Source organism: Salvelinus fontinalis, chromosome 9 (assembly GCF_029448725.1).
Source record: "Salvelinus fontinalis isolate EN_2023a chromosome 9, ASM2944872v1, whole genome shotgun sequence".
Lineage (NCBI taxonomy): Eukaryota > Metazoa > Chordata > Actinopteri > Salmoniformes > Salmonidae > Salvelinus > Salvelinus fontinalis.
In genome coordinates, this window is record NC_074673.1 from 51,246,674 (window position 1) to 51,272,761 (window position 26,088).

A 26,088-nucleotide genomic window follows, 5' to 3' on the forward strand; every position below is an offset into this window, starting at 1 on the left:
CACAACGTGGCTGACCCTACACAACCATGGTTATGGGAACATGAAGCTGTGGGGTAATGTCAAAATAGTACTGGATTATGGAGCAAAAACGCCCTCTTCTCTACCACGTTCGGTGGTCTTCTCAATGTGACGATGGTGTTGTCTGGTAACAAGAGTTTGTGGGGCTCGAGATGGTTTGAGGACACGGCTGGCTTTCTAGCGTCATGTTCCGAGGACGCTATGAGCATCAACAAGCTGTCATGGTGTCTCTCTTCTCATGTCTGTTTCCTAGAAGACGAGGTGTAAACTAGGGGACTGGACCACTTTGACCTCTGGTGGTGGGGGTGTATAGTGCTATGAAAGGATAAGAAATCCCCCATAGGCCCAGAGTGACGTGTTCCTCTGGTGAGAGTTGTGATACTAATGGATTTTACTTGTAGCTTCACTTGTTTCATCATACCCAGCACTCAATATCACAACTGTGATATTTTAAACCCTAAACTCTACCGTGTCTACTGTTGCTGCTCCTTATTGACAATACCCAGCAGTGGAGGCTCCTCAGAGAAGGAAGGGAAGGACCATCCTTCTCAGTGAATTTCATAAAAATAAAACATGTAAAACATTGAAAAAGTTATCCTTTTAAACACGTTGTTTTGCAAATGTCTACAGTAGCCTTAATAGCACTCTGTAGGGTAGCACCATGGTGTAGCCGGAGGACAGCTAGCTTCCATCCTCCTTTTGATACACTGAATTCAATACAAAACCTAAGAGGCTCTTGGTTCTCACCCCCTTCCATAGACTTACACATTAATTATGACAACTTCTAATTTGGACGTCCTCCAACCTATCAGAGCGTTTGCAGCATGAACTGACATGTCCCCCACCCAATCAAAGGATCCGAGAATGAGTCTAGTACTGAAAGCATAAGCTACAGCTAGCTAGAACTGCAGTGCATAAAATGTGGAGAGTAGTTGACTCAAAAAGAGAGAAAGACAACAAATTAATTGCTGAGAGAGAGATTGTCTTTTTTCCCTTTTCAATTTCAATTGCTTAACTTACAAATGCAGCTCGCTAGTTTAGTCTACTGAAACACCCGGCTCAAACAGAGGGATGCTATGTTAGCTAGCTGGCTATGACTATCCAACACAACATGGGAACTCTTCCAAGTCAAGGTAAGCTTTTGGTTTTATTAATTAATTGCCACGGGGCCCGCCGGTCTAACTGCTTACTGACTATACACTGTAACGTTACTGCATGATTGTAGAGGGTTACTTTAGCTAATATGGGGACAACGACGTAGGCTGTGTGTAGCGGTTATGACATGGTTTGGCTTGGAAAGGTTTTTTCGCCTGGTCACATACAGCTGATGTGTTGTTCATTGAAGTCAACAAACAAAGGGAAAATGTGAGGAGTAGAGTGCATAGAGGCTAGAATGAATACAACGTGGCTGCTATGAAAATGAACTGTGTTTGCGTTATCAGGGGTGTATTCAATCCGCCGATTCTGTTGAAAAAACGTTTCTTAAACAGAAGCAAACTCTCGTTTGCAACTGTTGGACTAATGATTACACCTTAGATAAGCTAGAAGCAGGCAAGAGTGTGCAAGGCGGTATTGAATGTGTCACTGTCTGTCCATGTGTCACTGTCTGTCATCTCAAAAACATTCTTGACCTGTGTGCACCTACGTTGTAAACTTTCATTCATAGGCTAGGTTGTAGCAACCTCATGATGGGTATAGGGAAAATTGAGTGTCATATAGTAGCCTAAACCTATCGATGTTATATGAATGGAATATGAATGACAGTCATCCAACATGCTGTAATAGAAATAAGGCCATGCTCATGAGAAAAAAATGTGTCCTCTCTCATCATAAATGGCTCTGACCGCCACTGATGCCCAGCAATACCACAACCAAACTGCCACTGTAAGACCTCAAGGGTTTTGCTGCTTCACATTTGTGTATTTACTCTCCAGGCTAGGGAGCTAGAATACACCTGTTGTCCGCAGACAGACAGTGTGAGATATCCGGTATGAAAGAGACTGTCAGTAACTCTCCCAGAGCGCTAAGGGAAGCTGGATACAAAGGGATTAAGTCCTGTACTGGAGTTATGTTAATGACATTTACCACCTAAGTGAAGATTGACACTTATGATGGTGTGCTGGGAAACCAGTCTCCACACTTGAGGCTCAAACACAAAATCATAAGCCTCTTGCTGACATCCGTTAGGCTTCTCCTAAATGTGATGTACTTTTCCTGGAAGCCCGATTTAACCAAAGTCCTCCTTCCTTTGATGAGATCTGTAGTCTAGTAAACACACAACCAGCTTTGAACCACAGTGTGTAAATAATTGGCTCATTCCAAGAGACAAGAGACGTTACAATCAACTCCACATGTGTCACGGCTAATGGCTGAGCATCGTGGGAAGCCGTAATGTGGGTGAGACGACAGACCTTTCTCATCTGCAGACCTGTGTTCAAATACTTGAAGATTGTTCTAATGTTTTTAGCGTTTGCTTATGTCTGCCTGGAGTGCCAGATGGGCAGGGATTGCATATTTATTTTATTTAAAAAAAAAATTCTCCCCTTTTCTCCCCCAATTTTCGTGGTATCCAATCGCTAGTAATTACTATCTTGTCTCATCGCTACAACTCCCGTACGGGTTCGGGAGAGACGAAGGTCGAAAGCCATGCGTCCTCCGAAGCACAACCCAACCAAGCCGCACTGCTTCTTAACACAGCGCGCCTCCAACCCGGAGGCCAGCCGCACCAATGTGTCGGAGGAAACACCGTGCACCCGCCCCCCTTGGTTAGCGCGCACTGCGCCCGGTCCGCCACAGGAGTCGCTGGAGCGCGATGAGACAAGGATATCCCTACCGGCCAAACCCTCCCTAACCCGGACGACGCTAAGCCAATTGTGCGTCACCCCACGGACCTCCCAGTCTCGGCCTGGGCGCGAACCCAGAGACTCTGGTGGCCCCTCGGGGATTGCCCGGGAGGCCCCTCGGGGATTGCATATTTGCTACTATTCTATAGGTTCCATTGCGCCAGGAAAGCTCAATCAAGCCCAGCTCAAGTATTTGAAATTATTTTCGGGTCTGCTCCCTTGCTACACTCTGCCCTCTGCTAGCACCTTGTTCCTGTCAAACACACCCATGGAGGGGTGTTTATACAAAACAGGTGCCTTGGACTCGAGTCCAATGCACGAGGACATGGGTACTAATCGTAACCCCCTTTCCCTTTTCTTTGCCCCCCTCCGAAAAAAACATTGCCTGTCCAATCAACACCCTAATTAAAGACCCAACTGTCAACCCGTGCATAAATTCACAGCCCCCAACCTATTTTTAGGGATGCACGATATATCAGTGAACATATAGGAATCAGCCGGTATAGGTAGGTAGCGGTCCTGCTGCTGGGTTGTTGCCCTCCTACGGCCTCCTCCACGTCTTCTGATGTACTGGCCTGTCTCCTGGTAGCGCCTCCATGCTCTGGACACTACGCTGACAGACACAGCAAACCTTTTTGCCACAGCTCGCATTGATGTGCCATCCTGGATGAACTGCACTACCTGAGCCACTTGTGTGGGTTGTAGACTCTGTCTCATGCTACCACTAGAGTGAAAGCACCGCCAGCATTCAAAAGTGACCAAAACATCAGCCAGGAAGCATAGGAACTGAGAAGTGGTCTGTGGTCACCACCTGCAGAACCATTCCTTTTTTGGGGGTGTCTTACTAATTGCCTATAATTTCCACCTTTTGTCTATTCCATTTGCACAACAGCATGTGAAATTTATTGTCAATCAGTGTTGCTTCCTAAGTGGACAGTTTGATTTCACAGAAGTGTGATTGACTTGGAGTTACATTGTGTTGTTTAAGTGTTCCCTTTATTTTTTTGAGCAGTGTATATACAGTACCAACAAAAGTTTGGACACACCCACTCATTCAAGGGTTTTTCTTTATTTTTACTATTTTCTACATTGTAGAATAATGGTGAAGACATCAACGCTATGAAATAGCACATATGGAATCATGTAGCAACCAAATAAGGCTTAAACAAATCAAGATATATGTTATATTAGAGATTCTACAAAGTAGCCACCCTTTGCCTTGATGACAGCTTTGCACACTCTTGGTATTCTCTCAACTAGCTTCATGAGGTAGTCACCTGGAATGCATTTAGATTAACAGGTGTGCCTTGTTAAAAGTTAATTTGCAGAATTTCTTTCTTTCTTATTGCGTTTGAGCCAATCAGTTCTGTTGTGACAAGGTACAGGTGGTATAGAGAAGATAGCCCTATTTGGTAAAAGACCAAGTCCGTATTATGGCAAGAACAGCTCAAATAAGCAAAGAGAAACAACAGTCCATCATTACTTTATGATATGAAGGTCAGTCAATAGGGAACATTTCAGTGCAGTTGCAAAAACCATCAGGCGATATGATGAAACTGGCTCTCATGAGGACCGCCACAGGAAAGGAAGAGATATTTTGCATTTTCTTTCATTCAACTTGGATAATTTGGATTATGTGCGTATTGTTTTGTATTGTTGTTTTGTATTGTTTTGTATTGTATTATTACTGTCCTGTTGGCGCTAGAAACACAAGCATTTTGCTACACCTGCCATAACATCTGTAAATCTGTGTACCAATAAACTTTGATTTGAAATCTTCGGTTGGAGTCTGTACTGTGTTCGCTTCACTCTAAGATGGGTGGAAAGAATTTAATATATTCCAATGCCTTGAGCATATCTCATTTGCATTTTCTCATTTATACAAGAATATAGCACAGTACGTCTAGGCTAAAAAGGAAGGGAAATAACATTCAGAATTGCAACCAACCCAGCGTAGAGACAGAAATGACACACACACTGAGCTGTCTATGGTCATATGTAGTAACTATCACGAGTGTGATACAACATACCTCCATAGCACCCATGGGTCACTGCCTGAGGTAATTTGTTTAGGACATGTACTCCTCCGACACCTCTCTCTCACTCTCTCTCTCCAGCAGGTGGTGTTCATTAGCATGTGGTGACAGGCGACCAGGTGCTGCAGGTTCGAGTTCCCCTGTCTCTGTCGCCACTTGCGGCCTTGGCGCCTCCACAGTCTCAGGACGGGGGGGGGCGGGGGGGGATCTGTGGTGGAGGGATGTGGACTAGAGATCCCAAACGGCACCCTTTTACTTACATAGTGCACTTCATTTGACCAAGAGCCCTATGGACCCATTTGGGACACAGGCTAGAGGGTCTGTAGCGCTGAAAAAAGTAATGAATGCCCTCTGAAAGGTAGAGCTCTCTGCGGGTGAATGATGGTTAGAATTAGACAGCTTTAATATGAGGAAACAGTCCAGTTCCATGGCTGACGGCTTGTCGACTACCTCGCCAACCCCCCAACCCCCCAACCGTCTCTCCCCATTAGGCATATCGAAAGCAGCAGAAATGGGCCCCGCACACAGGCAAATGCACCTCAGCTATGATCAAGTGCCTTGAGGTCTGTGTGCGTGTTGAGTTGATGGAAGGCATGTTCTCTCCTAATTAATCGTTCTTCGTAACTTTATCACTCAATTTCACGCGTCCCAATCCCCCCTATGCCCCCCCCCCCCCCAACACACACACATACGCACACCTCAGCTATGATCGAGTGCCTTGAAGAGGTGTGTGTGTTGCTGCGCATTAGCACATGTGCGTGTGGACGCGTGTGTGCGCTGAGAGCGACGGGAGGCAAGGCATGTTCTCTCCTGACTTTATCACTCAACTTCACCCGTCCCGACATCTCCATGCCTGCCCTCTGGTTTTCCTAAGGCCTCGACCGGATTTAGAGATTGAGGAGCCCCACATTCAGCCACGTATCTGATGGAAAACACATTTCAGAGACCACGTGCCGACGCCATAGTCAATGGCTGAACACATGTGCACATGTGCTCCACATAACATCCACACATTAGAGGAACGTCTATTACGTAAACATGAGATCAGATTCATCATTTGAAGACTGCTGTTGGTCGTCGCATGCTTTTCATTCTCATGCTTCTGCTGCCAAGAAAAACCGAAAGGCCTTTTTTGTCCTTTGCTCCCGTAACTGAACAAGAGGCCCTATAAAATCAAACAGTTATGTTCCTGTTATGGTCCAGCTTGAGACATCCGATTGGTTAATTTATACTCACAGAACATAATACTGTGGACATAGGATGTACAACTGCTTTAAACACAAAGAAACTGCCCAAATATCCCGGAGGCACTATTTATTTTCAGGCATTCGACTGTAAGACAAGGCAACGCTTCGTTCTGGAGGATAGAGAGGTATCTTCTTGCTAGATTTACATTAGGAAATTAAATACGCCAGAAAAGACCAATGTTTATCATTGCGCTGAGGGAGGGGCGGTGTTTGCAGCTTTTAGGCTGCCCATAAGTGTCCCAGTGTCTGCAGTATACCTGGGGAAAATTATAGAGTAGAACAGGGTTCCCCAAACTGGTGATTTTTTTTATCCCCCGTCAAGTTTTCTGAGCAAAAAAACCCTGTAAAAACACTAGCAAATCAGCTCCAAGTGATTTTAATTTTGAAAATCTGTTCCAAAGTAGTTCCACGTATAACAGAGAGATATGGGATTGTATACAAATGTAAACAAGGTTTGAAATGATTATGTTTTAGTCAAACATTATATCTGTTTGGGCTTCTTGCGGTCAATTTGCAGTCTACAAATTATTTGTAATTATGTTCTGGCCCCCTGAACATCCGCTTAGGAAATAAATCTGCCCGGGGCTGAATCTAGTTGATGACCCTTGGAGTAGAAGAAACAGGGCATGACTCTGAAGCAGTCAGGGCTTTTACATCACCATGGGTCATTCTGTTATACAGAGAAACTCATAATTTGGATTTTATTTGATGTGTTTAGTAAAGGGCCCTGAAAGAATACCAGTAAGGAAATACTTTACGGTAAGCTTTGTGTGTGTCCATTACACTTGTGCGAATTGACTAACTTTATCGTTGTATATATATTTTATGGAGCACCCCCTGCTGGCCTGGTAGTCTTTAAGCTGACGGTCGACTGGCTTGTCAGTAAATCCTCCATTGCACAACTCTTCATTCAAAATGAGTTCAAGTGCCCCTGTAATACTGATCCTTGATCAGATGTATCACTTTGAGGCCAGTTTACAGGGGCCTAACCCTTTACACTTGTACCCATATACGGCTTGAAAATGGAGAGCAGTGCCTGTACAGTAACATGCTGTACATGACGTCAGAGCTCTGGCTCTGCGCTTCACAGCACTTTATGGGTTTTGACTTACAGCCGTTCTGAACTTGAGCACCTCATCCCACCCACTAACTGGGCAACTTTAGCACATTTTTGTTGTTGTCTGAGTGCGGGACATGTTGTAAATTAAGAGGACTCTATGTATTTTGAAAGATGAGGCATTGAGGATTATAAGAATTTCGCTACACCAGCAATAACATCTGCTAAACACATGTATGTAATAATAATAAAATTAGATTTGATGGGTTTTGATAATATATACCACATTGATGTCAATACCAGCAAGCCAAACACCCGTGAGTCCAAATGTGCACTTCACGTTTCCTTATAATAAAACTCATGTCATATACAGTGTCAATGTTTATGATCACTATGTTTGATGTACAGTTAGTTACGAGATGACATGACATCACACCATGGGTTGTTCTGAACAGAATGAGCTTATGTTTGTGTATTGTGAAGAACGTTTGCCACGGCACGCACACCTGAATGCACTCAGGACTCCTTTCTATGCACACCAAGCGTATCTGTTTCCTTGAATTGTATTGTGAAAGACTAACACTGTAATATTGTATTTTATAACTTAGCCAGTCATGTTGGAAATAGAACAGGCTTACAAATGATGCCCACCTGACCCAGATTGTGATTTATAATGGACCGTATTTGGACTGCGTAAACAACGACAGTAATTGTGTGAGGGCAGGGATGCAGGGTTTTGTTCCAAACAAAACAACTGCAAGTGTGCTTGTTCTAGTTCCTCAACGGCACAGGAAGGAGAGCTCAAAAAAACACCTTATAGTTGAAGACTCTTCTTTGAGTCATAAAAGTGCATTGAAATGACTTAGGATCAGTGCACTTTGGAGAGCTGTGCGGCCACTTGGAGACACCGGTTAGTCCTCTCACCAAAAACCTTTGTGATTTTTTGGGGTCTTATGTTGCATCTACCCGACATTGTCCAGGAATATTCTTATCATGTTACTGAATGTATCCAGAGTATTTTCAGATTTCGTTATAAAGAAAATGTGGTGAAAAGTACAGTAAATGTAAAATGCACATTACTTCTTGTTTAAAGGTGAACTGTTGTGTCCTCACCTTTGGTATAATAATTCCCCCGTGATATCCAAACTGTTCCCTTTCAATTGCTACCATGGTTATGCATATGCATTTCATAATTCTTCTGTAAAAAACATTTAAATGTAGCCCTATCCATATAAGCCAATTTCAGGGTCTGACAGGTGTATAAAATCGAGCACACAGCCATGCAATTTCCATAGAAATACACTGGCAGTAGAATGGCCTCACTGAAAAGCTCAGTGACTTTCAACATGGCACAGTCATAGGATGCCAGCTTTCCAACAAGTCAGTTTGTTACATTTCTGCCCTGCTAGAGCTGCTCCGGTCAACTGTAAGCGCTGTTATTGTAAAGTGGAAACGTCTAGGAGCAACAACTGCTCAGCCGTGAAGTGGTAGGCCACACAAGCTCAGAGAACGGGAACCGGCGAGTGCTGAAGCATGTAGCGCGTAAAAATCATCTGTCCTCGGTTGTAACACTCACTACAGACTTCCAAACTGTCTCTAAAAGCAACGTCAGCACAAGAACTGTTCGTCGGGAGCTTCATGAAATGGCTTTCCATGGCCAAGCAGCCACACACAAGCCTAAGTTCACCATGCGCAATGCCAAGCGTCGGCTGGAGTGGTGTAAAGCCCGTCACCATTGGACTCTGGAGCAGTGGAAACTCGTTCTCTGGAGGGATGAATCACGCTTCACCATCTGGCAGTCTGACGGACGAATCTGGGTTTGGCGGATGGCAGGAGAAAGCTACCTGCCCGAATGCTTAGTGCCAACTGTAAAGTTTGGTGGAGGAGGAATAATGGTCTGGGGAGGATTTTGATGGTTTGGGCTAGGCCCCTTAGTTCCAGTGAAAGGAAATCTTAACGCTACAGAATACAATTACATTCTAGTGTATTCTGTGCTTCCAACTTTGTGGCAACAGCTTGGGAAAAGCCATTTCCTTTCAGCATGACAATGCCCCCGTGCACAAAGCGAGGTCCATACAGAAATGGTTTGGTGAGATCGATGTGGAAGAACTTGACTGGCCTGCACAGAGCCCTGACCTCAACCCCATCGAACACCTTTGGGATGAATTGGAACGCAGACTGTGAACCAGGCCTAATCGCCCAACATCAGTGCCCAACCTCACTAATGCTCTTGTGGCTGACTGGTCCCCGCAGCAATGTTCCTACATCTAGTGGAAAGCCTTCCCAGAAGAGTGGAGGCTGTTATAGCAGCAAAGGGGGACAAACACCATATTAATGCCCATGATTTTGGAATTAGATGTTTGCCGAGCAGGTGTCCACATACTTTTGGTCATGTAGTGTATGTGCACTGATTTGGTTCATTCTGGTATATTGTTTCTTCACTGCTTGTTCTAAATGGAAGAGAAAGACTGAGACGGTGTCAGTCATTTCCTTTGTCATCCGCTGTCTCGCCCACGGCTGCCTCATCTCGTACAGACAGACTGAGCAGAGCAAAGGTCCCTGGAAGAACATTCCAGAGGCTGAAGGGACTCCGGGGAGAGCTAGAGGCCGAGTCGAGACTTCCATCTGCTCAGTCAGCACATTCCCCATTCCCGAGTCTCACTGTGTTGCCTCTATCCACTGATCCTGGAACCGCCAGGCCTCACACAGATACTAGTATGGCTTGACACAAACACAAAAATGGATCTCAGTTCAGGAAGTTTCTACATAGATACCATCATAGATAGACACAGACACAGATCCCATGTCAGACAGACTCCCTGCAAGGAAACAGACACTGTCAGGTCATGGATAGTTAACCCACAGACATGGTTGTCCTCCCTGGTTGTTTTCCCGTTTTATTGAATTTGTGGCACGTGCTGCCCCCCACACTGAGGTGTGTGTGTGTGACCCCTGGCTCTACAGCAAATTACACCCAAGGGCCACATTGGCTGCAGCATGCATGGTATTTTTTCCTTCGCTTCACTGTTTGCCTGGACAGCGGTGTTTGGAGCATATCTGGCCTAACCACTCTGGCCCCATGGTACTCAGCCCAAGGTCTAGACTCTCAACAGTGGTCAGTCCCCAAGAACACTAAGGTAACCTGCCTAAATGACTACCGCCCCGTAGCACTCACTTCCGTAGCCATGAAGTGCTTTGAAAGGCTGGTCATGGCTCACATCAACAGCATCATCCCAGATACCTTAGACCCACTCCAATTTGCATTCCGCCCAAACAGATCCACAGATGATGCAATCTCTATTGCACTCCACACTGCCCTTTCACACCTGGACAAAAGGAACGCCTATGTGAGAATGCTATTCATTGACTACAGCTCAGCGTTCAACAGCATAGTGCCCACAAAGCTCATCACTAAACTAAGGACCCTGGGACTAAACACCTCCCTCTGCAACTGGATCCTGGACTTCCTGAATGGCCGCCTCCCAGGTGGTGAGGGTAGGTAACAACACATCCGCCACGCTGATCCTCAACATTGGCGCCCCCTCAGGGGTGCACGCTCAGTCCAATCCTGTACTCCCAGTTCACTCATGACTGCATGGCCAGGCACGACTCCAACACCATCATCAAGTTTGCCGATGACACAACAATGGTAGGCCTGATCACCAACAACGATGAGACAGCCCTTAGGGAGGAAGTCAGAGACCTGGCCGTGTGGTGCCAGGACAACAACCTCTCCCTCAACATGATCAAGACAAAGGAGATTATTGTGGACTACAGGAAAAGCACGCCCCCATTCTCATCGATGGGGCTGCAGTGGAGCAGGTTGAGAGCTTCAAGTTCCTTGGCGTCCACATGACCAACAAACTATCATGGTCAAACACACTAAGACAGTCGTGAAGAGGGCACGACAAAGCCTATTCCCCCTCAGGAGACTGAAAAGATTTGGCATGGGTCCTCAGATCCTCAAACGGTTCTACAGCTGCACCATCGAGAGCATCCTGACTGATTGCATCACTGCCTGGTATGGCAACTGCTCGGCCTCCGACCGCAAGGCACCACAGAGGGTAGTGCATACGGCCCAGTACTTCACTGGGACCAAGCCTCCTGCCATCCAGGACCTCTATGCCACTCGGTGTCAGAGGAAGGCCCTAAAAATTGTCAAAGACTATAGCCACCCTAGTCATGGACTGTTCTTTATGCTACCGCACGGCAAGCAGTACCGGAGCACCAAGTCTAGGTCCAAAAGGCTTCTTAACAGCTTCTACCCCCAAGTCATACGACTCCTGAACAGCTAATCAAAGGGTTACCCAGACCCCTCTTTTACGCTGCTGCTACTCTCTGTTTATAATCTATGCATAGTCACTTTAACTCTAACTACATGTGCATATTACCTCAACTACCTTGATTAACTGGTGCCCCCGCACATTGACTCTGTACCGGACCCCCTGTATATGGCCTCGCTATTGTTATTTTACTGCTGCTGTTGAATTATTTGTTATTTCTATATTTTACATAACACTTTTTTTCTTAACTTCTTAAAGCGTTGTTGGTTAAGGGCTTGTAAGTAAGCATTTCACTGCAAGGTCTACACCTGTTGTATTCGGCGCATGTGACAAATCAAATTTGATTTGTCTAGTCGTTTGGTCAAGTCTTATGTAGAATGGAAAAAGAAGATTGAACACGGACACACACCCACCCAGACATTCTCCACCACGGATGGTTGGTTGCCCTCCACTTGCTCTGCTCTCCCCCCACCTCCCTGGGGAGAGGCTCATAAAAACTGTCCCCTGAACCCCAGCAGCCAATTGCCACCAGACAGGAATGTCCTAGTCAAACTCCCTCGCAGTGCATATTAACTGGAGAGGAGGAAGGAGGGGTATGGAACCCTATACTGTCCCCACCACCCACACACAGTCCCAGCCCCATTATACAGCTTCCCGCACATACACACATGCACGCACAGGAATGTCATGTTGACGTTTCTTCTGTTGATCATTGGACTAGCTACCCTCTGGTTCCTACCGAAAAGCTAAGGTGGATACAAATATTAAATCGTACAGACCCTTCTGACTGTACAGTCGCCTCAACCCACCTTGTCATTTCGATATTAGCAGTGTTCCTGGAGTTGCACAATCTCAAATCCAGCCCGAGAACCTATGCACCTATGAAGATATGAGAGGATTTGATGTGTGTAAGCAATATGGTAATACGTTTCACCATATTACTTAGAGCTGTCCCATCCCCTCCGGTATCCACAAGCGCATCAGGCGTAGGGCCTAGCGGTGAATTTGGAATTGGGGCAATGGGCTGTAGATTTATCAGCAGAGAAGCAGATATATGTTCATAACAGCATCTCCAGTTCCTCTCTCCGCAGAGATGTGTAGGTGTTGACCATGAGAAGAGGCCTCGAGTCTGGTAGACGGGAGACTAGTAATGTAGCATAAACATCACCATCCGTCATAATCTACCGCCGTGAACCTCAGCTTCACCTGTGCATATCTGAAAACATTTCTCACCGCAAGTGGGAGAGAATCCCAGAAGGTTTTTGACATCAAATTTGAAAAACAATGTATAAAACGTCGATGGTGGTAGGTCTATCATTCCACAAACCGTGCTCCATAATCATTCTTTATACACAAAAAGTGGCAGGTTACTGCGCGCGAGGTATCCTCTCGCTCACCTCCAAGAAAAATGACCTGTTGAATAGTTGTGTCACGCAGATAGTTAATAGGTAGGGAGAGTTATTGTTCACATTCCTTGATACTGCTCGGGCAACACAAGATCGGAGAAAGCACAAGAGAGCATAAAAACAAAAATGACAATTGATGGACACGGGGCATCTACTTATCTAAAACATAGATGAGTAGATATCCTTCTGGAGAAATGCTTTGAGGAGAACAAGATCTATTTTAGTGGGTCAATTTCGATTGGTCACTCCTCTAATTTCTGTGTAATTTCTTCTATGTGGATGGAAACAAATATGATCTCTTGCTTGAATGAAGTGGCCTCTACTGTACAATCCCACTACTTGAGCACTCACAGCGACTACCAGGTAGACTCCCTTCACAGGTATGCTTTAACTTAGCATGTAGTGTGTGCACAGGGTGAAGTTTATAAACAAAGACGGGTTTGACTGAATCCCGGCCATAGTGCGATTATTTTTGCTATGATAAGAGACACAAGCAACTTCACACACGTAGGCTGGAAATGTTTGCTCCAAATACTGTTGCTGCTTGCAGTATTACCAATGGACTGCAGACAGTAATTCACAAAACCCAGAGCTGTACTAGACTCCGGATGAATTTGCTACAGCTAGAAACCATAGAACAGCCAACAACCAAGTCTAGATTTACCACAAGCCCATAACAATAACTATCTATATCAACTATATCTTCTTAGTTTGAGTTTGGGTCTGTTTTTGCTGAATAATATAATAATATACGTCCACAGACAATAGGGATCGTATTTCCATTGGGTATGCAATGTTTTGTAACCAATAGCAAAACTCCAGCTATTTTCCCCCTACTTTGTCAGTGGTGCCTCTCCCAATGTGTAGCCAGTGTCATGGGTGTGTCAGCAAAACAAAACTTCTGTACATCCCCCATCAAAGGCTCCCATTGACTGAGGTGAAGATCACTTTTTATTGGTCATTGCATACAAGGTCCAACACGAAATTTAACTTCCACTTTTAACCCAACCCCTCCAAAAGACACGCACAATTTTTGGAGGGAGAGGTGCCCGCACTGGGCGACCTGGGAGCTGTTGTTGTGGGGGGGTTAAGTGCCTTGATCAAGGGCATAACGGCAGGCAATGGCATCTAGGATTTGATACCAGCAACCCTTTGATTGCCAGCTCACTTCCCAACCAATTTTTTCCAATTGTACCTGGGATTCGAAATGGCAACCCTCCTGTTGCTGGCTTGCCTCTTACCGCTAGGCTACCTGAGGGGTGGGGGGGTCATAATCCAATAGTCACACCAATTTGGCTCTTTAGCTGGGAGAAAAATAAATGTAGAGTAGAATCTGACACTGTTAATATCCAATAGGGTTTCTTGAAGTCCAACACAATCCAAAAACTCATGAGAGACCATCTGATTGTATGGAGTAAGTAACACGGCCTATGTGCCTCCCCTCATAGACAATCAGCTCTTTGTCTTATCCATAACTTATTGCTGAGTAACACAAACAGATTTCTGCATACAACGTTATAAACTCTACTTTAGTAATAGTAATGTGCAGTGCCTTGGGAAATAATTCAGACCCCTTGACTTTTCCCACATTTTGTTACGTTACAGCCGTATTCTAAAATGGACTAAATAAAAATGTTCCTCAGCAATCTACACACAATACCCCATAATGACAGAGCGAAAACAGGTTTATAGATTTTTTGCAAATGTATTAAAAACAGAAAAACTTATTTACATAAGTATTCAGACCCATTGCTATGAGACTCGAAACTGAGCTCAGGTGCATCCTGTTTCCATTGATCATCCTTGAGATGTTTCCAAACTTTATTGGAGTCCAACTGTGGTAAATTCAATTGATTGGACATGATTTGGAAAGGCACACATCTGTCTATATATGGTCCCACAGTTGACAGTGCATGTCAGAGCAAAAACCAAGCCATGAGGTACAAATAATTGTCCGCAGAGCTCTGAGACAGGATTGTGTCGAGGCACAGATCTGGGTAAGGGTACAAAAAATGTCTGCAGCATTGAGGGTCCCCAGGAACACAGTGGTCCCAATTATTCTTAAATGGAAGAAGTTTGGAACCACTCTTCCAAGAGCTGGCTGCCCGGCCAAACTGAGCAATCGGGGGAGAAGGGCCTTTGTCAGGGATGTGACCAAGAACCCAATGGCCACTCTGACAGAGCTCTAGAGTTCCTCTGTGGAGATGGGAGAATCTTCCAGAAGGACAACAATCTCTGCAGCACTCCACCAATCAGGCCTTTATGGTAGAGTGGCCAGACGGAAGCCACTCCTCAGTAAAAGGCACATGACAGCCCGCTTGTAGTTTGCCAAAAGGCACCTAAAGACTCTCAGACCATGAGAAAGAAGATTCTCTGGTCTGATGAAACCAAGATTGAACTCTTTGGCCTGAATGCCAAGCGTCACGTCTGGAGGAAACCTAGCAACATCCCTACGGTGAAGCATGGGGGTGGCAACATCATGCTGTGGGGATGTTTTTCAGCAGCAGGGACTGGGAGACTAGTCAAGATCGAGGCAAAGATTAACGGAGTAAAGTACAGAGAGGAGAGATCCTTGATGAAAACCTGCTCAGGACTCACTGGGGCGAAGGTTCACCTTCCAACAGGACAACGACCCTAAGCACAAAGCCAAGATAACACAGGTCTCTGAATGTCCTTGAGTGGCCCAGCCAGAGCCTGGACATGAACCCGATCAAACATCTCTGGAGAGACCTGAAAATAGCTGTGCAGCAACACTCCCCATTCAACCTGACAGAGCTTGAGAGGATCTGCAGAGAATGGGAGAAACTCCCCAAATACAGGTGAGCCAAGCTTGTAGTGTCATACCCAAGAAGACTCAAGGCTGTAATCGCTGCCAAATGTGCTTCAACAAAGTACTGAGTAAAGGGTCAAAATACTTATGTAATGTGATATTTCACTCTTTTACTTTTAATATGTTTGCAAAAATGTATAAAAACCTGTTTTTGCTATGTCATTATGGGGTATTGTGTGTAGATTGATGAGGGAAACATTTGTTTATAATCAATTTGAGAATAAGGTTGTTTCGTAACAAAATGTGGAAAAAGTCAAGGGGTCTGAATACTTTCCGAATGCACCGTAAGCATTAGAACACATCTGCAAACAATAAATACATACATTTAACCCTCCGATACATAAAAAGGGAGTGGACATTTCATCACTGTGTTTACCATAGCCTCTCCCAACTAAACTAACATCTCATACACTTGTAATAAAGTAACCCCCTGCACGGTAAATAGGCTGTAGGTCAGTAGGGGGAAGACCTAGTGTTGATGTTCCTCCATTATTTCTTCCAGATGTTTCCATTTCCAGTGTTGGGATCCAGTTATATGAGGTGGAAGGTCGCAAGAGGCACGGGCAAAGAAGTGTGTGCACAAGAGGTCAAAGGTCACAAGAGGCACAGGCAAGGAAGGCTGTTTATTAGTCACTGCTGTCTCACAGTTACGCATGGCACTGCTGTGACTCCAGCCCTACTGCAAGACAGGGTCGTGTTCATTAGGGCACGATTGGACAAATCCAAGTAGTTCATTTCAAATCAGCCCCCCCCCCCATTTTGTGCAAAATGAACACGACCCATGTCAGAAATACGTCAGTGAACAAACACCCACACCGACTCACTAAAAACAACATGCCTTTCTGACTCAGTACAAAATTGCACACAAATAAATACATACAGGCTCTAGTAGTAAATACACTCTAGTCTACACAATTCTCTCTGCCCAGCCTCGGATACGCTTTAAAAGGTGCACCTAGTAGCTGAAGTGGAGGCCATATTTTTCCACACCATGGATTACATAAATACATAATCTCCTATGAAATGCATGATTAGGTTTCAAGTACTGTACAATCTCTATAGTACACACCTCCACATGGAACATTAAAGAACAAGCGAACAGCAACGACATTCACTGTCAACCTGCGTCTCTCACAATACCTTCACTGCTTTACTCTGCGTTAGTCCCACTCCATCGATAACATCCATGCAACAGTGTCACAGACAATGGCTTTACAATTCAGTCAATATCTAGTATTACATTACATGCAGGCATCGTTTGTCAGGTGGAGAAGCTGCACGCTACCTTGAGATAGTCCTAGCCACTTGTTAAGTTGCACACATAATGTTGAAAACACTCATACACACATAAACACGCACCCACACTGACACACACACGCGCACCTTTCACCTCATGACTTGTCGACCTCACCTGACACACACGGTACCGTGTTTTCAGTTTGCATGGCAAGACCGCTATAATTCAGCCCTAACTCTAGCATATCATCTCACAATTCTGACAGACAGATAAAGTTCTAATAATGTCTATTGAAATAGTTTCTTCATTAGGGTACAGGAGAGTTCGTGCCTTAGTGACCGTGCTCAGTAAACATTGCCTTGTGGGCTGCGGTGGGAACTGTTTGACCAGGTCAGGTTGAGTTCCTGATCAGAATGGAATGCCTTGTCTTCAGTCTCTCTGGCAGCAACTCTCCACAAAAGTGTACACAAAAAGTGTTCCTGTTGAAAAAGTCTCTGGGAAAAAAAGACTCTAGTCTCTGAAATCCTGAATGCGAAAGTGTCTGATCAGTCGAGTGGAATTGTAATTCCTTGGCAGTAAAATAAGGACATTGAGGTCAAAGGTCAAAATCAGGTGAACTTGGTTGGCACGGCCCTATTGACATCTACTCTGTAGTCCTCTACTTCCAATCCTCCTCCATTCTCCTCATTCCATCCTAGTCTCCTGTCCGTGGGGTCCATAGTCTTTCTAAGGAATGACAAGAGGATTATTGACTCATTGGCACCACCTACTAGGCTGTCTGTTTAAGTGCAGTTTTTGCTTCAGGTCTTGGCTTTTCTCAAGTCATTGTCTTCTCATTGAACCAGCAGGGCACTCCTCCACACCTACATGGTGGGACAGGTAAATGAACCGAGTCTCTGTTTGCCCAATCATCAGGAGAACCTCCGTGACTGACAGGTCCAATGGGGACGCAGCATACAGCAAGTGTTACCTGGGAGGAGACAAACATGCACGTTGGCATAGCAATAACACTATCTGAACTTGAAGTGGGAATATAATGTTATATATGGTAAAATATGACTATGCAGCAAATATGACTTATCAAAGCATTCAGCACTCTTGAGATAGGAAATGAGCAAAGGGACTGGGGGACAAAGATTAGTTTTCCGTCTTCTGGGTACATTGACTTCAAATACAAAACCTAGGAGGTTCATGGTTCTCACCCCCTTCCATACACAGTAATTATGACGACTTCGAGAGGACGTTCTTCAATCTATCAAAAACTCTTGCAGTATGAATTAACAACTTGTCCATCCAAGGATAAGAGAATGAATCTAGTACTGAAAGCATAAGCTACAGCTAGTTAGCACTGCAGTGCATAAAGTGTGGTGAGTAGTTGACTCACAGATAGAGATAGACAATAGGTGAACAGTTTTCAACAAATTAATTTCTTGAAAAATGAAGGAAGGCAGCAGCGAGAGAGAAATGGTTACTAGTTTACCTTTCACTAACCTAATGTGGCAGGCGTAGAAAGACGCCTGAGCGGAGTTCCCACTTCCGTTTTTCAGGGGAAACAGAAGTTAGGTTGCAAATACTGTATCCCTGAAAAACGTATGTTAGCATTTTCTGGTGACTCCAGGAGAAGAAGCATAGTTTACCTTTCACATACTTAGCTAATGCAGCTAATTTAGCCTATTCAACAACCTGAATCAAACAGAGAGGAATGCTATCTATGTTAGCTAGCTGGCTAAGGCTATCCAACACTGCAACTCTTCCAAGTCAAGGTAAGCTTTTGGGTTGTATTTATTCCACTGATTCTGTCGCAAAACATTTCTGAACGAAAGGACCTAGGGCTGGGCGGCATACCGTATTTGACTATATACCGGTATTGATGCACGTACCAGTTTGGGTTTTTACTTTACCTTGTATTACGGTATTTCAATGTATGGTTTGTTTAATGTGTCCACCGGGTGTAATGACTGTTTTTTTTTTATCGTTTACTCATTTTGCTACTTGAGTCGTCTCTCTCCCGCTCTCCTTCCACACACGCCAAGCCCCACCCCCTGTCACCCAAGGAGAGCGCTCTACCACGAGTCACAGCCACTGCATGGTCAATGCTGCAGATGCAACAAGACGGTGACAGCGGCGCTGCTTTCCACTTCGCTTCTTAACATGCTGTAAATCCACAAGCCTTCTATGACGACACTATTAGTTTGTGCATCTTACTGTCTGCAAACAACTAGTTTGTCTTTTCTTAGCAAGTTGTGGCTAAAATCAATTGTATTAGCCACTAATGTTCATCGATAGTTAGCTGGCTAAATGTGCTTAGTCAGAGCAAATGTAGCTAGCTAGCTAGAAAATGCAGCCTGTCTTCAGCATGTCTTTTGTGCAACTCTATATTCTAAATCAGAGAGGAATAGGTAAAACATTAATATTTTAGCTACATCAGTAGAGACCTATAATGTAACCTCTAATTAGGGTCCACTGGGAAACACTGACCAGCACTTTGGTTCCAACACGGTTAAAATAACCCCTCCCTGGATTTTTCATTCGTTGTCATGTCAAACAACACTGTATCCAATATATTCCAACTTTTGGTTGAAGTTTGATTGAACAGTATAAAACAATCAGAATGTAGAAATCCCCATTAAAAACATTTCAAATGTATGTGTTGCCGCCACCCTAGGGTTATGCTTTACTCATGAACCATATTTAGAACTTGTATTATTCAAAAACCTAAAATACCGTCATATCGTAATAAATTGAACAAATATCGTGATATGATATTTTGGCCATATTGCATAGCCCTAGAGGGACCAACCTGAATTTGTCCAATAGAAGCTCTCCTTTTAGTTGCAACGGTTTGGACTAATGATGATACTCCAGATCAGCTAGACGCAAGCAAGAGTGTGCAAGGTGGTATTGAATGTGTGTCACTGTCTGTCACCTTGATTACTCCAGTTTGTCTCTCGACCTGCGTTATAAACTCATTTGTAGGCTAGGTTGTAGCAACCTCATGATGGGTATAGGGCAAATTCGAGTATCATGTAGTAGCCTAAACCTATCGATGTTACATTGAACTGGGTGAATGGAATATGAATGACAGGTATCCAATATGCTGTAATAGAAATAAGGCTAAGCTCACTCATCTTGAACGGCACCGACTGCCACTGCTGTATATGTGTGTTCAGTGTGTGTGTGTGTATAAGTGTGTGCCCATGCCTTTATGTGTGTGTGTTTGTGTGTGCTTGTGTGTGTGCCCATGCGTGTCCCTCACCTCTCTCTCATGTGCACTGTCGGGTGTGTATTGAGGAAGGACAGCTGCTGCTCCAGACTACACACACGGAAGGCCAGGTAGCAGGAGGACATGATGAGCAGAATGATACTGAGGGAGACAGGAGACATACACTTTCACCACACAATTACCACATTGTTTTCCACACGTGTACACTGACAGCTATAATAAAAGGCCTATGGATCATTATGTGAGTAACGTGCCATGAGCTTCAACATAGTTTTTCCCCCCAAGCATGCTATAAAATTCATAAAAATCTTAACAGCCATGAAAAATAACAGTGTAATGCCATTTACAAAAAAGACAAATGTCTCATGTAAAGAGATGCAAATGTAATATGTACAATAAGTGTCATATGAACTGGTTAGAATTACTATGACCAGCAGGTGGCAGTATGACAGCAAGGGAGAATCGCAATTGCATCGCCTTTGTCGTCACTCCCTGTGTTTGTCAATACCCATGGGAAGAGAAGGTCAGAGGGGGGGGGACCTCTGACCTTCTCATCCAATGGGTTTTGAGAAGCAGATGAGGAGTGGTGACACCAGGAAAGAAGGCAATGCAATTTATATTCTTCCTAAGTGTATAGTATTAGGACATTAGCCCTGTGTGTGATGTGGGTGCATTGTGGTCCGTCCGAAGCCTGGTCCCAGATCTGTTTGGGCTGCCTTGCCAACTCCTATGGTGATTGTCACGCAACGAGAACACAAACAGCACCTGGTTAGTTTGTCCAGTACTCACAGAAGGATGAAGAACTTGAGCAGCTGGTACTCCATGTGGCCCAGCTCTGGCACTGGCTCTGTCAGGAGGATCTTCTCTGTCTCCAGACTCCGCTCTGCACACAACACAACAGACCAAAATGGGTTAGCGTTAGTGTTGAGCAATTGCTTCTCTATAGACAACACCACAAGAGAGAGCAATGCTAATTAGCGTTAGCATTAAGCTATTCTGTCTCTAGAGACGAGTTGGCTGACAACGTCACAAAAAATGATGCGTGCACATCGATGAGGCAGAAGGCCGTTTGGCGTTGTGATTCTGAATGGTCAGATAGCTAGCAACAATGACAAGACGCTACCATGTGGGGAGTCATAGGTGGCTTGTTACAGCTATTTGTATCTTGTTATTGATACCTTGTCTTGTTTTGCTAATATGGTCAAAGAATTGCTAGCTAGCTAACCAACAACTGTAACAATATATTTGAGAGACAACAAGTGCTCACATATGTATTTATGTTTTCAATAAACATTGTGCAAGTGCCGGTTTTGTTACCAAACAACCAACCCGTCTATAGACAACACACCACAGCATAATGGCCTTAGTGTTATCATTGAGCTTTTCTTTCTCTATAGACCACACAGTCAACACAGCGCTGAGTATGTGGGTGGCTAACAGCTAAGCGCCACTGCCTGTCTCCTATCCCAAGTCTGACACCAATGCAGCAGGAATTACACTTGAAGGCAGACACGTTGGACTCAGGGGGTCCATTTACTCAGGGGGTCCATTTACAACCTTACTTAGCCTACACAAGACCCTTTAAACCATAACCGTTGCTTTGAAGTGGTGCTTCCACATAGAAAGTAACAATACTAGTCTTGGAGCTAGTTTTACAGTAGGATATATTTTGTAGATTTGTATGTGTTGATTGTGCTAACATTTCATTCTAGCCATCTTTTTGAACAGGGCTGGGGTTGGCCTCTACAGGGTCTTGTTCATTATGTCACGCTATGGAAATTGTTTCAAAATGTTTCGCAACGGCAAACAGAAAATGGGCGTTTCTTATTGGACAAGTCAAGGTAGTCCCTCCATTTTTCAGTCCACTTTCTTCCATTTGGTGCCTAATGAACAGGACCCTGCTAAAAACTCCACACAGCGGGGCTTTTAATGATCTGAGAGAAGGTACAATTATGTATGAAAGGAGCGGTCTGTGTTTTTCCCGCCACTCTGAGGGCACCTCTCATACTTCTAGAACTACAGGCATGCCATAAGTACAACCAGAGATACTGGAAATAATGATGAGATGCTTGTGTCTTCGCCCTAACAATGGGATTTGTTGTCCACAGAGCGGAACAGCGGGCTGTCAAGCTCCCGCCTATTCCTGTCTTTGGATTGATGGTTACATCTCGTTATGTGAATACTTTTTTGAACTCTTCGATGAGGGGTGTTGACGTCAACCGCCTGTATTCAATGGAGAGTGAGATGCTAAGCTAGCCTCATGAATATGTACAGAACGTCTCGAATTTCAACAGGGACAACTCCGATGTCAAGTGTTTTTTTCTCAAAGTCGCCGGGATGTCACGTGCATCACACTTATATCAGTACACTCGTAACAACCCAAGCATGATGTTCCTTCTATTAGAGTAAATATGCCTCACGTATCAAAATAGCAATAAAAGTTTATCTTGACAAAATTCGACAATGTCATTGCCCCCCATACAAAAACTCCTCACTGGCTTAATAATTAATGCTATAATCCTGCTATCCTACACATTTTGCCATGGGGCGGAGAGAATACTTTGCTATTTTATAACTAATTTCAAGCAATTCTTCTCATTTTGCCACGGGGCGGATCATTTTTTTTCTTCAGTTTTACAGCTAATTTGCTGCAATTCTACACATTTTGCCATAGGGTGGAGGCAAACGTTTGCAGTTTTTACTATCTAAACTGCTTACTAGAAGTTTAAATAGCTGGCCACTAGACTAATTTACCAATCTGCTGATGCACAACCAAATTTCGAAATTGCACTTTGTGTACTCTATTATTCTAACTCTCAAGGAAAAGTTTGTTGAGTTCCAAAAAAAATTAAATAAATCCTTTTATTAATTGGTCCGCAGGCCTAAAAAAATGGGGTGGGGGGCACCAGTTGCCCATCCCTGCTCTAGTCAGTAGAAGGGGAAAAAAAAAAAAAAAGTTGCGCTCATACAAAAATCAAGAGTTCAGGTAGTTTATTGGAGAACGTACGTGGCTCTACGCACGCTGGTTAAAAAAGACTATCAGCTGGGTAATTAGTAGCCATAGATCCCTACTTATCAGTGTGAGTCAATAGCGTGTGACTTTTGGCCCAAAAGGTGACATTAGCAACAGCTTGCGTGTGGAGGAAGGAAGAGATATCAGCTAATAGTCCTCTTTTCTGTCAAGAATTATCTCGGTACCTGTCTGTCATGAGAGACTATGTCAGGCATAGAGGACCAAAACAGAGCCTAGCTTACATTTAAATGTTAGTCATTAAGTATGTATTATTTAGTCATTTAGCTAAGTTAGCCTGTTTCTGTTTTAGTTAGCTTGTTGTTGCCCGTCTTGCCAAGGGTATGTTGTTGGATAAATAAAACAAATCAGTCAGTCAGGCACCCATGCAAGCTACAACTGAGCCGGGTCTATTCAGAGCCTGCCACTGCTGTGTGTGTGTGTGTGTGTGTGTGTGTGTGTGTGGGGGGGGGGGGGGGGGGGGGGGTGAGTGAGTGAGTGAGAGGGAAAGAAACATGACAGGCTGTTTGTGAGAGTGCTGACAGTGTGATGGATGAAAGGTTGCCTCTATGGATCAGATTACCATCATCCCAATCCTAAACTAGGCCATAAAAGGGCTGGAAAATATCTGACCTTGGACCAGTGGTTAGGTTATTGTCCACTGCTGTACAATTTAGGCTTTGAGCTCAGACCTGACAGAGGTCCTAAAACATGTTCACCATTTGTAGGACTTGACAACAGCAACCTTCCAGTTGCCTGCTCACTTCCTTTTAGATGTTCCCCATAAGACCCGGGATTCAAAGTTTCGAACTGGCAACCCTCTTGTCACCGGTTTACCTCTCTAACCTCTAGGGGAAAGCAACATCGAGGGTTTGAGGGCCACATAAGGATTGAAAAATTCAAAAGGAAGGTTGTGAATACTTTTGTTTGGACTGATTTGTTTGTCAAAATCTATTTGTGGACTGGAAAAAGGGCAGTTATTACCAAATAAATAGGTCCATTATAATTTCTACATACTTTCTATCAGGTTTTACGCGTTTATGTGCAGCCTGGAGTAATTTTTTTATCCAAAATAATCCTTTCCAACCCAAGAAATTACTATCTGTCGCCCCATGATGATTAATGATTGAGCGGGACTTACCTTTGATCTTACTCTTCAATATCAGTGGAACCTCAGTGGGTAGGTAGGGGGTGTCCACTGCACTCAGGCTGCTGGTGGAGTTTCCCAGGAGGTCTGGGAGAGAGGAGGACACGGACGGAATGGACGGCTTTCTCCTCCACTTCAACACTGGAGGGAAGTCATTGACCACAGGGAACTCATCCTGAATGAGGGAGGAGAGGAGCAAGGGGAAGAGAGGAGAGGCCGGCAGAGGAAGAGAGGAGATGGAGTTGAGAGAGGCTGAAATGAAAACGTATCTTTAATTAAGTTTAGGTGATATAATCACAATGTTTTGGTTGACACGTTAGGGATTGTATTGCCTAAGCTTTATTAAATGATCACGTTTGGGAGCAGCGAAACACTGAGTGGGCATTCTCTTTTTCTATATATTGGCCTTATTTTTTTCCCCAGCGGCTGTTATTAATTTGGATATGCGTTAAAAAAAAATGAATTGTAACCTACCATTATGCCAGTAAGTAAAAAGATCAAGAGGAGAAAAGGCAAGAAGGGCAGTTCGAGTTTGAGGTCCCTTTTAATCACTCACATCACTGAGTGGATTATTATTGCTTTAGCTCTAAAAAACATTTGACTTTCGCCTGAGTAAAATACCAGCACGCTAAGCTTCTTAACCCATGATGACGTCAACAATCACAAATGGGTCTACTAAAGGATTAAAAACAGCAGCAAAAAAACAGCAGTTTGAGGCACTCTGCTTATCTTATTCTTAAGAGGACTTACAATTTACAAGGAAGGCCAGAAGCATGCTTCAGTGTATATACACCGAACAAAAATATGTTTCATGAGCTGAAATAAAAAATCCCAGACATTTTCCATATGCACAAAAAGCTCATCGATCGACATTTTTTGGCACAAATTTGTTTACATCCCTGTTAGTGAGCATTTCTCCTTTGCCAAGATAATCTATCCACCTGAAAGGTGTGGCATATAAATAATCTGATTAAACAGCATGATCATTACACAGGTGCACCTTGTGCTGGGGACAATAAAAGGCCACAGGTGTCTCAAGTTGAGGGAGCGTGCAATTGGCATGCTGATTGCAGGAATGTTCACCAGAGCGGTTGCCAGAGAATTTAATGTTAATTTCTCTACCATAAACTGCCTCCATTGTCGAAATCCATAGATTAGGGCCTAATGAATGTATTTCAATTGACTGATTTCCTTATACAGTGTGAACTGTAACTCAGTAAAATCTTAGAAATGATTGAATGTTGCGTTTATATTTTTGTTCAGTATAGTAGTGCAATTTACTACTACGAGTTACGTTGAGTAATGTGTAGGGGCAAATTCAAAACACTTAAAGTAGCACTCCAGTCTCTGTGCAGTAGTGTCTACAAAAACCTATTTTGCGCAAAAAATTTTTTTACCATAAAGTGTGTGTACTTTACTGTGCTCATACTTGGGATATTGCTTTCCAACCGTAAAAGTTCAAAAATAGATGTCTTTAACAAATGCCTAACTCTGACTTGCATAATGCTAATGCTACACCCCATCTATCTCTTTGACCCTACACACACTTAAAGTACAGGGATTCTGTAAATTGCACATTGCCAAGTTCAATTTATGGTCTTTGGCAGCTGGTCAACAGTAGCAGATGGATCTAGACTGTTGTGTAAAGCAGGGTTGGTTGCACCACAACTGTATCCTGGGTAAGGGTCTGTGTTTGATCTCTTGCTAACTCCTTGTCACTCATGCCATGAAGTGTTTGTAAGAGACCAGAA

The 26,088-nt window shown here is 44.0% G+C and overlaps 1 protein-coding gene across 1 annotated transcript in view; it reads right to left on the reverse strand.

Annotated features, from left to right (window-relative positions):
- Nucleotides 1-13,823: 13,823 nt before the first annotated feature.
- Nucleotides 13,824-26,088, reverse strand: part of LOC129862811 (GRAM domain-containing protein 2A) — a 67,787-nt gene continuing 55,522 nt past the window's right edge. Inside the window, exons 9-12 of the mRNA XM_055934814.1 lie at nucleotides 24,332-24,512; nucleotides 20,970-21,063; nucleotides 20,214-20,321; nucleotides 13,824-17,927 (exon numbers count right to left, since the gene is read on the reverse strand). Of these exons, the coding sequence (XP_055790789.1) occupies nucleotides 17,924-17,927; nucleotides 20,214-20,321; nucleotides 20,970-21,063; nucleotides 24,332-24,512 (387 nt within the window). The 3' untranslated portion in view covers nucleotides 13,824-17,923. The remainder of the gene's footprint in view (nucleotides 17,928-20,213; nucleotides 20,322-20,969; nucleotides 21,064-24,331; nucleotides 24,513-26,088) is intronic.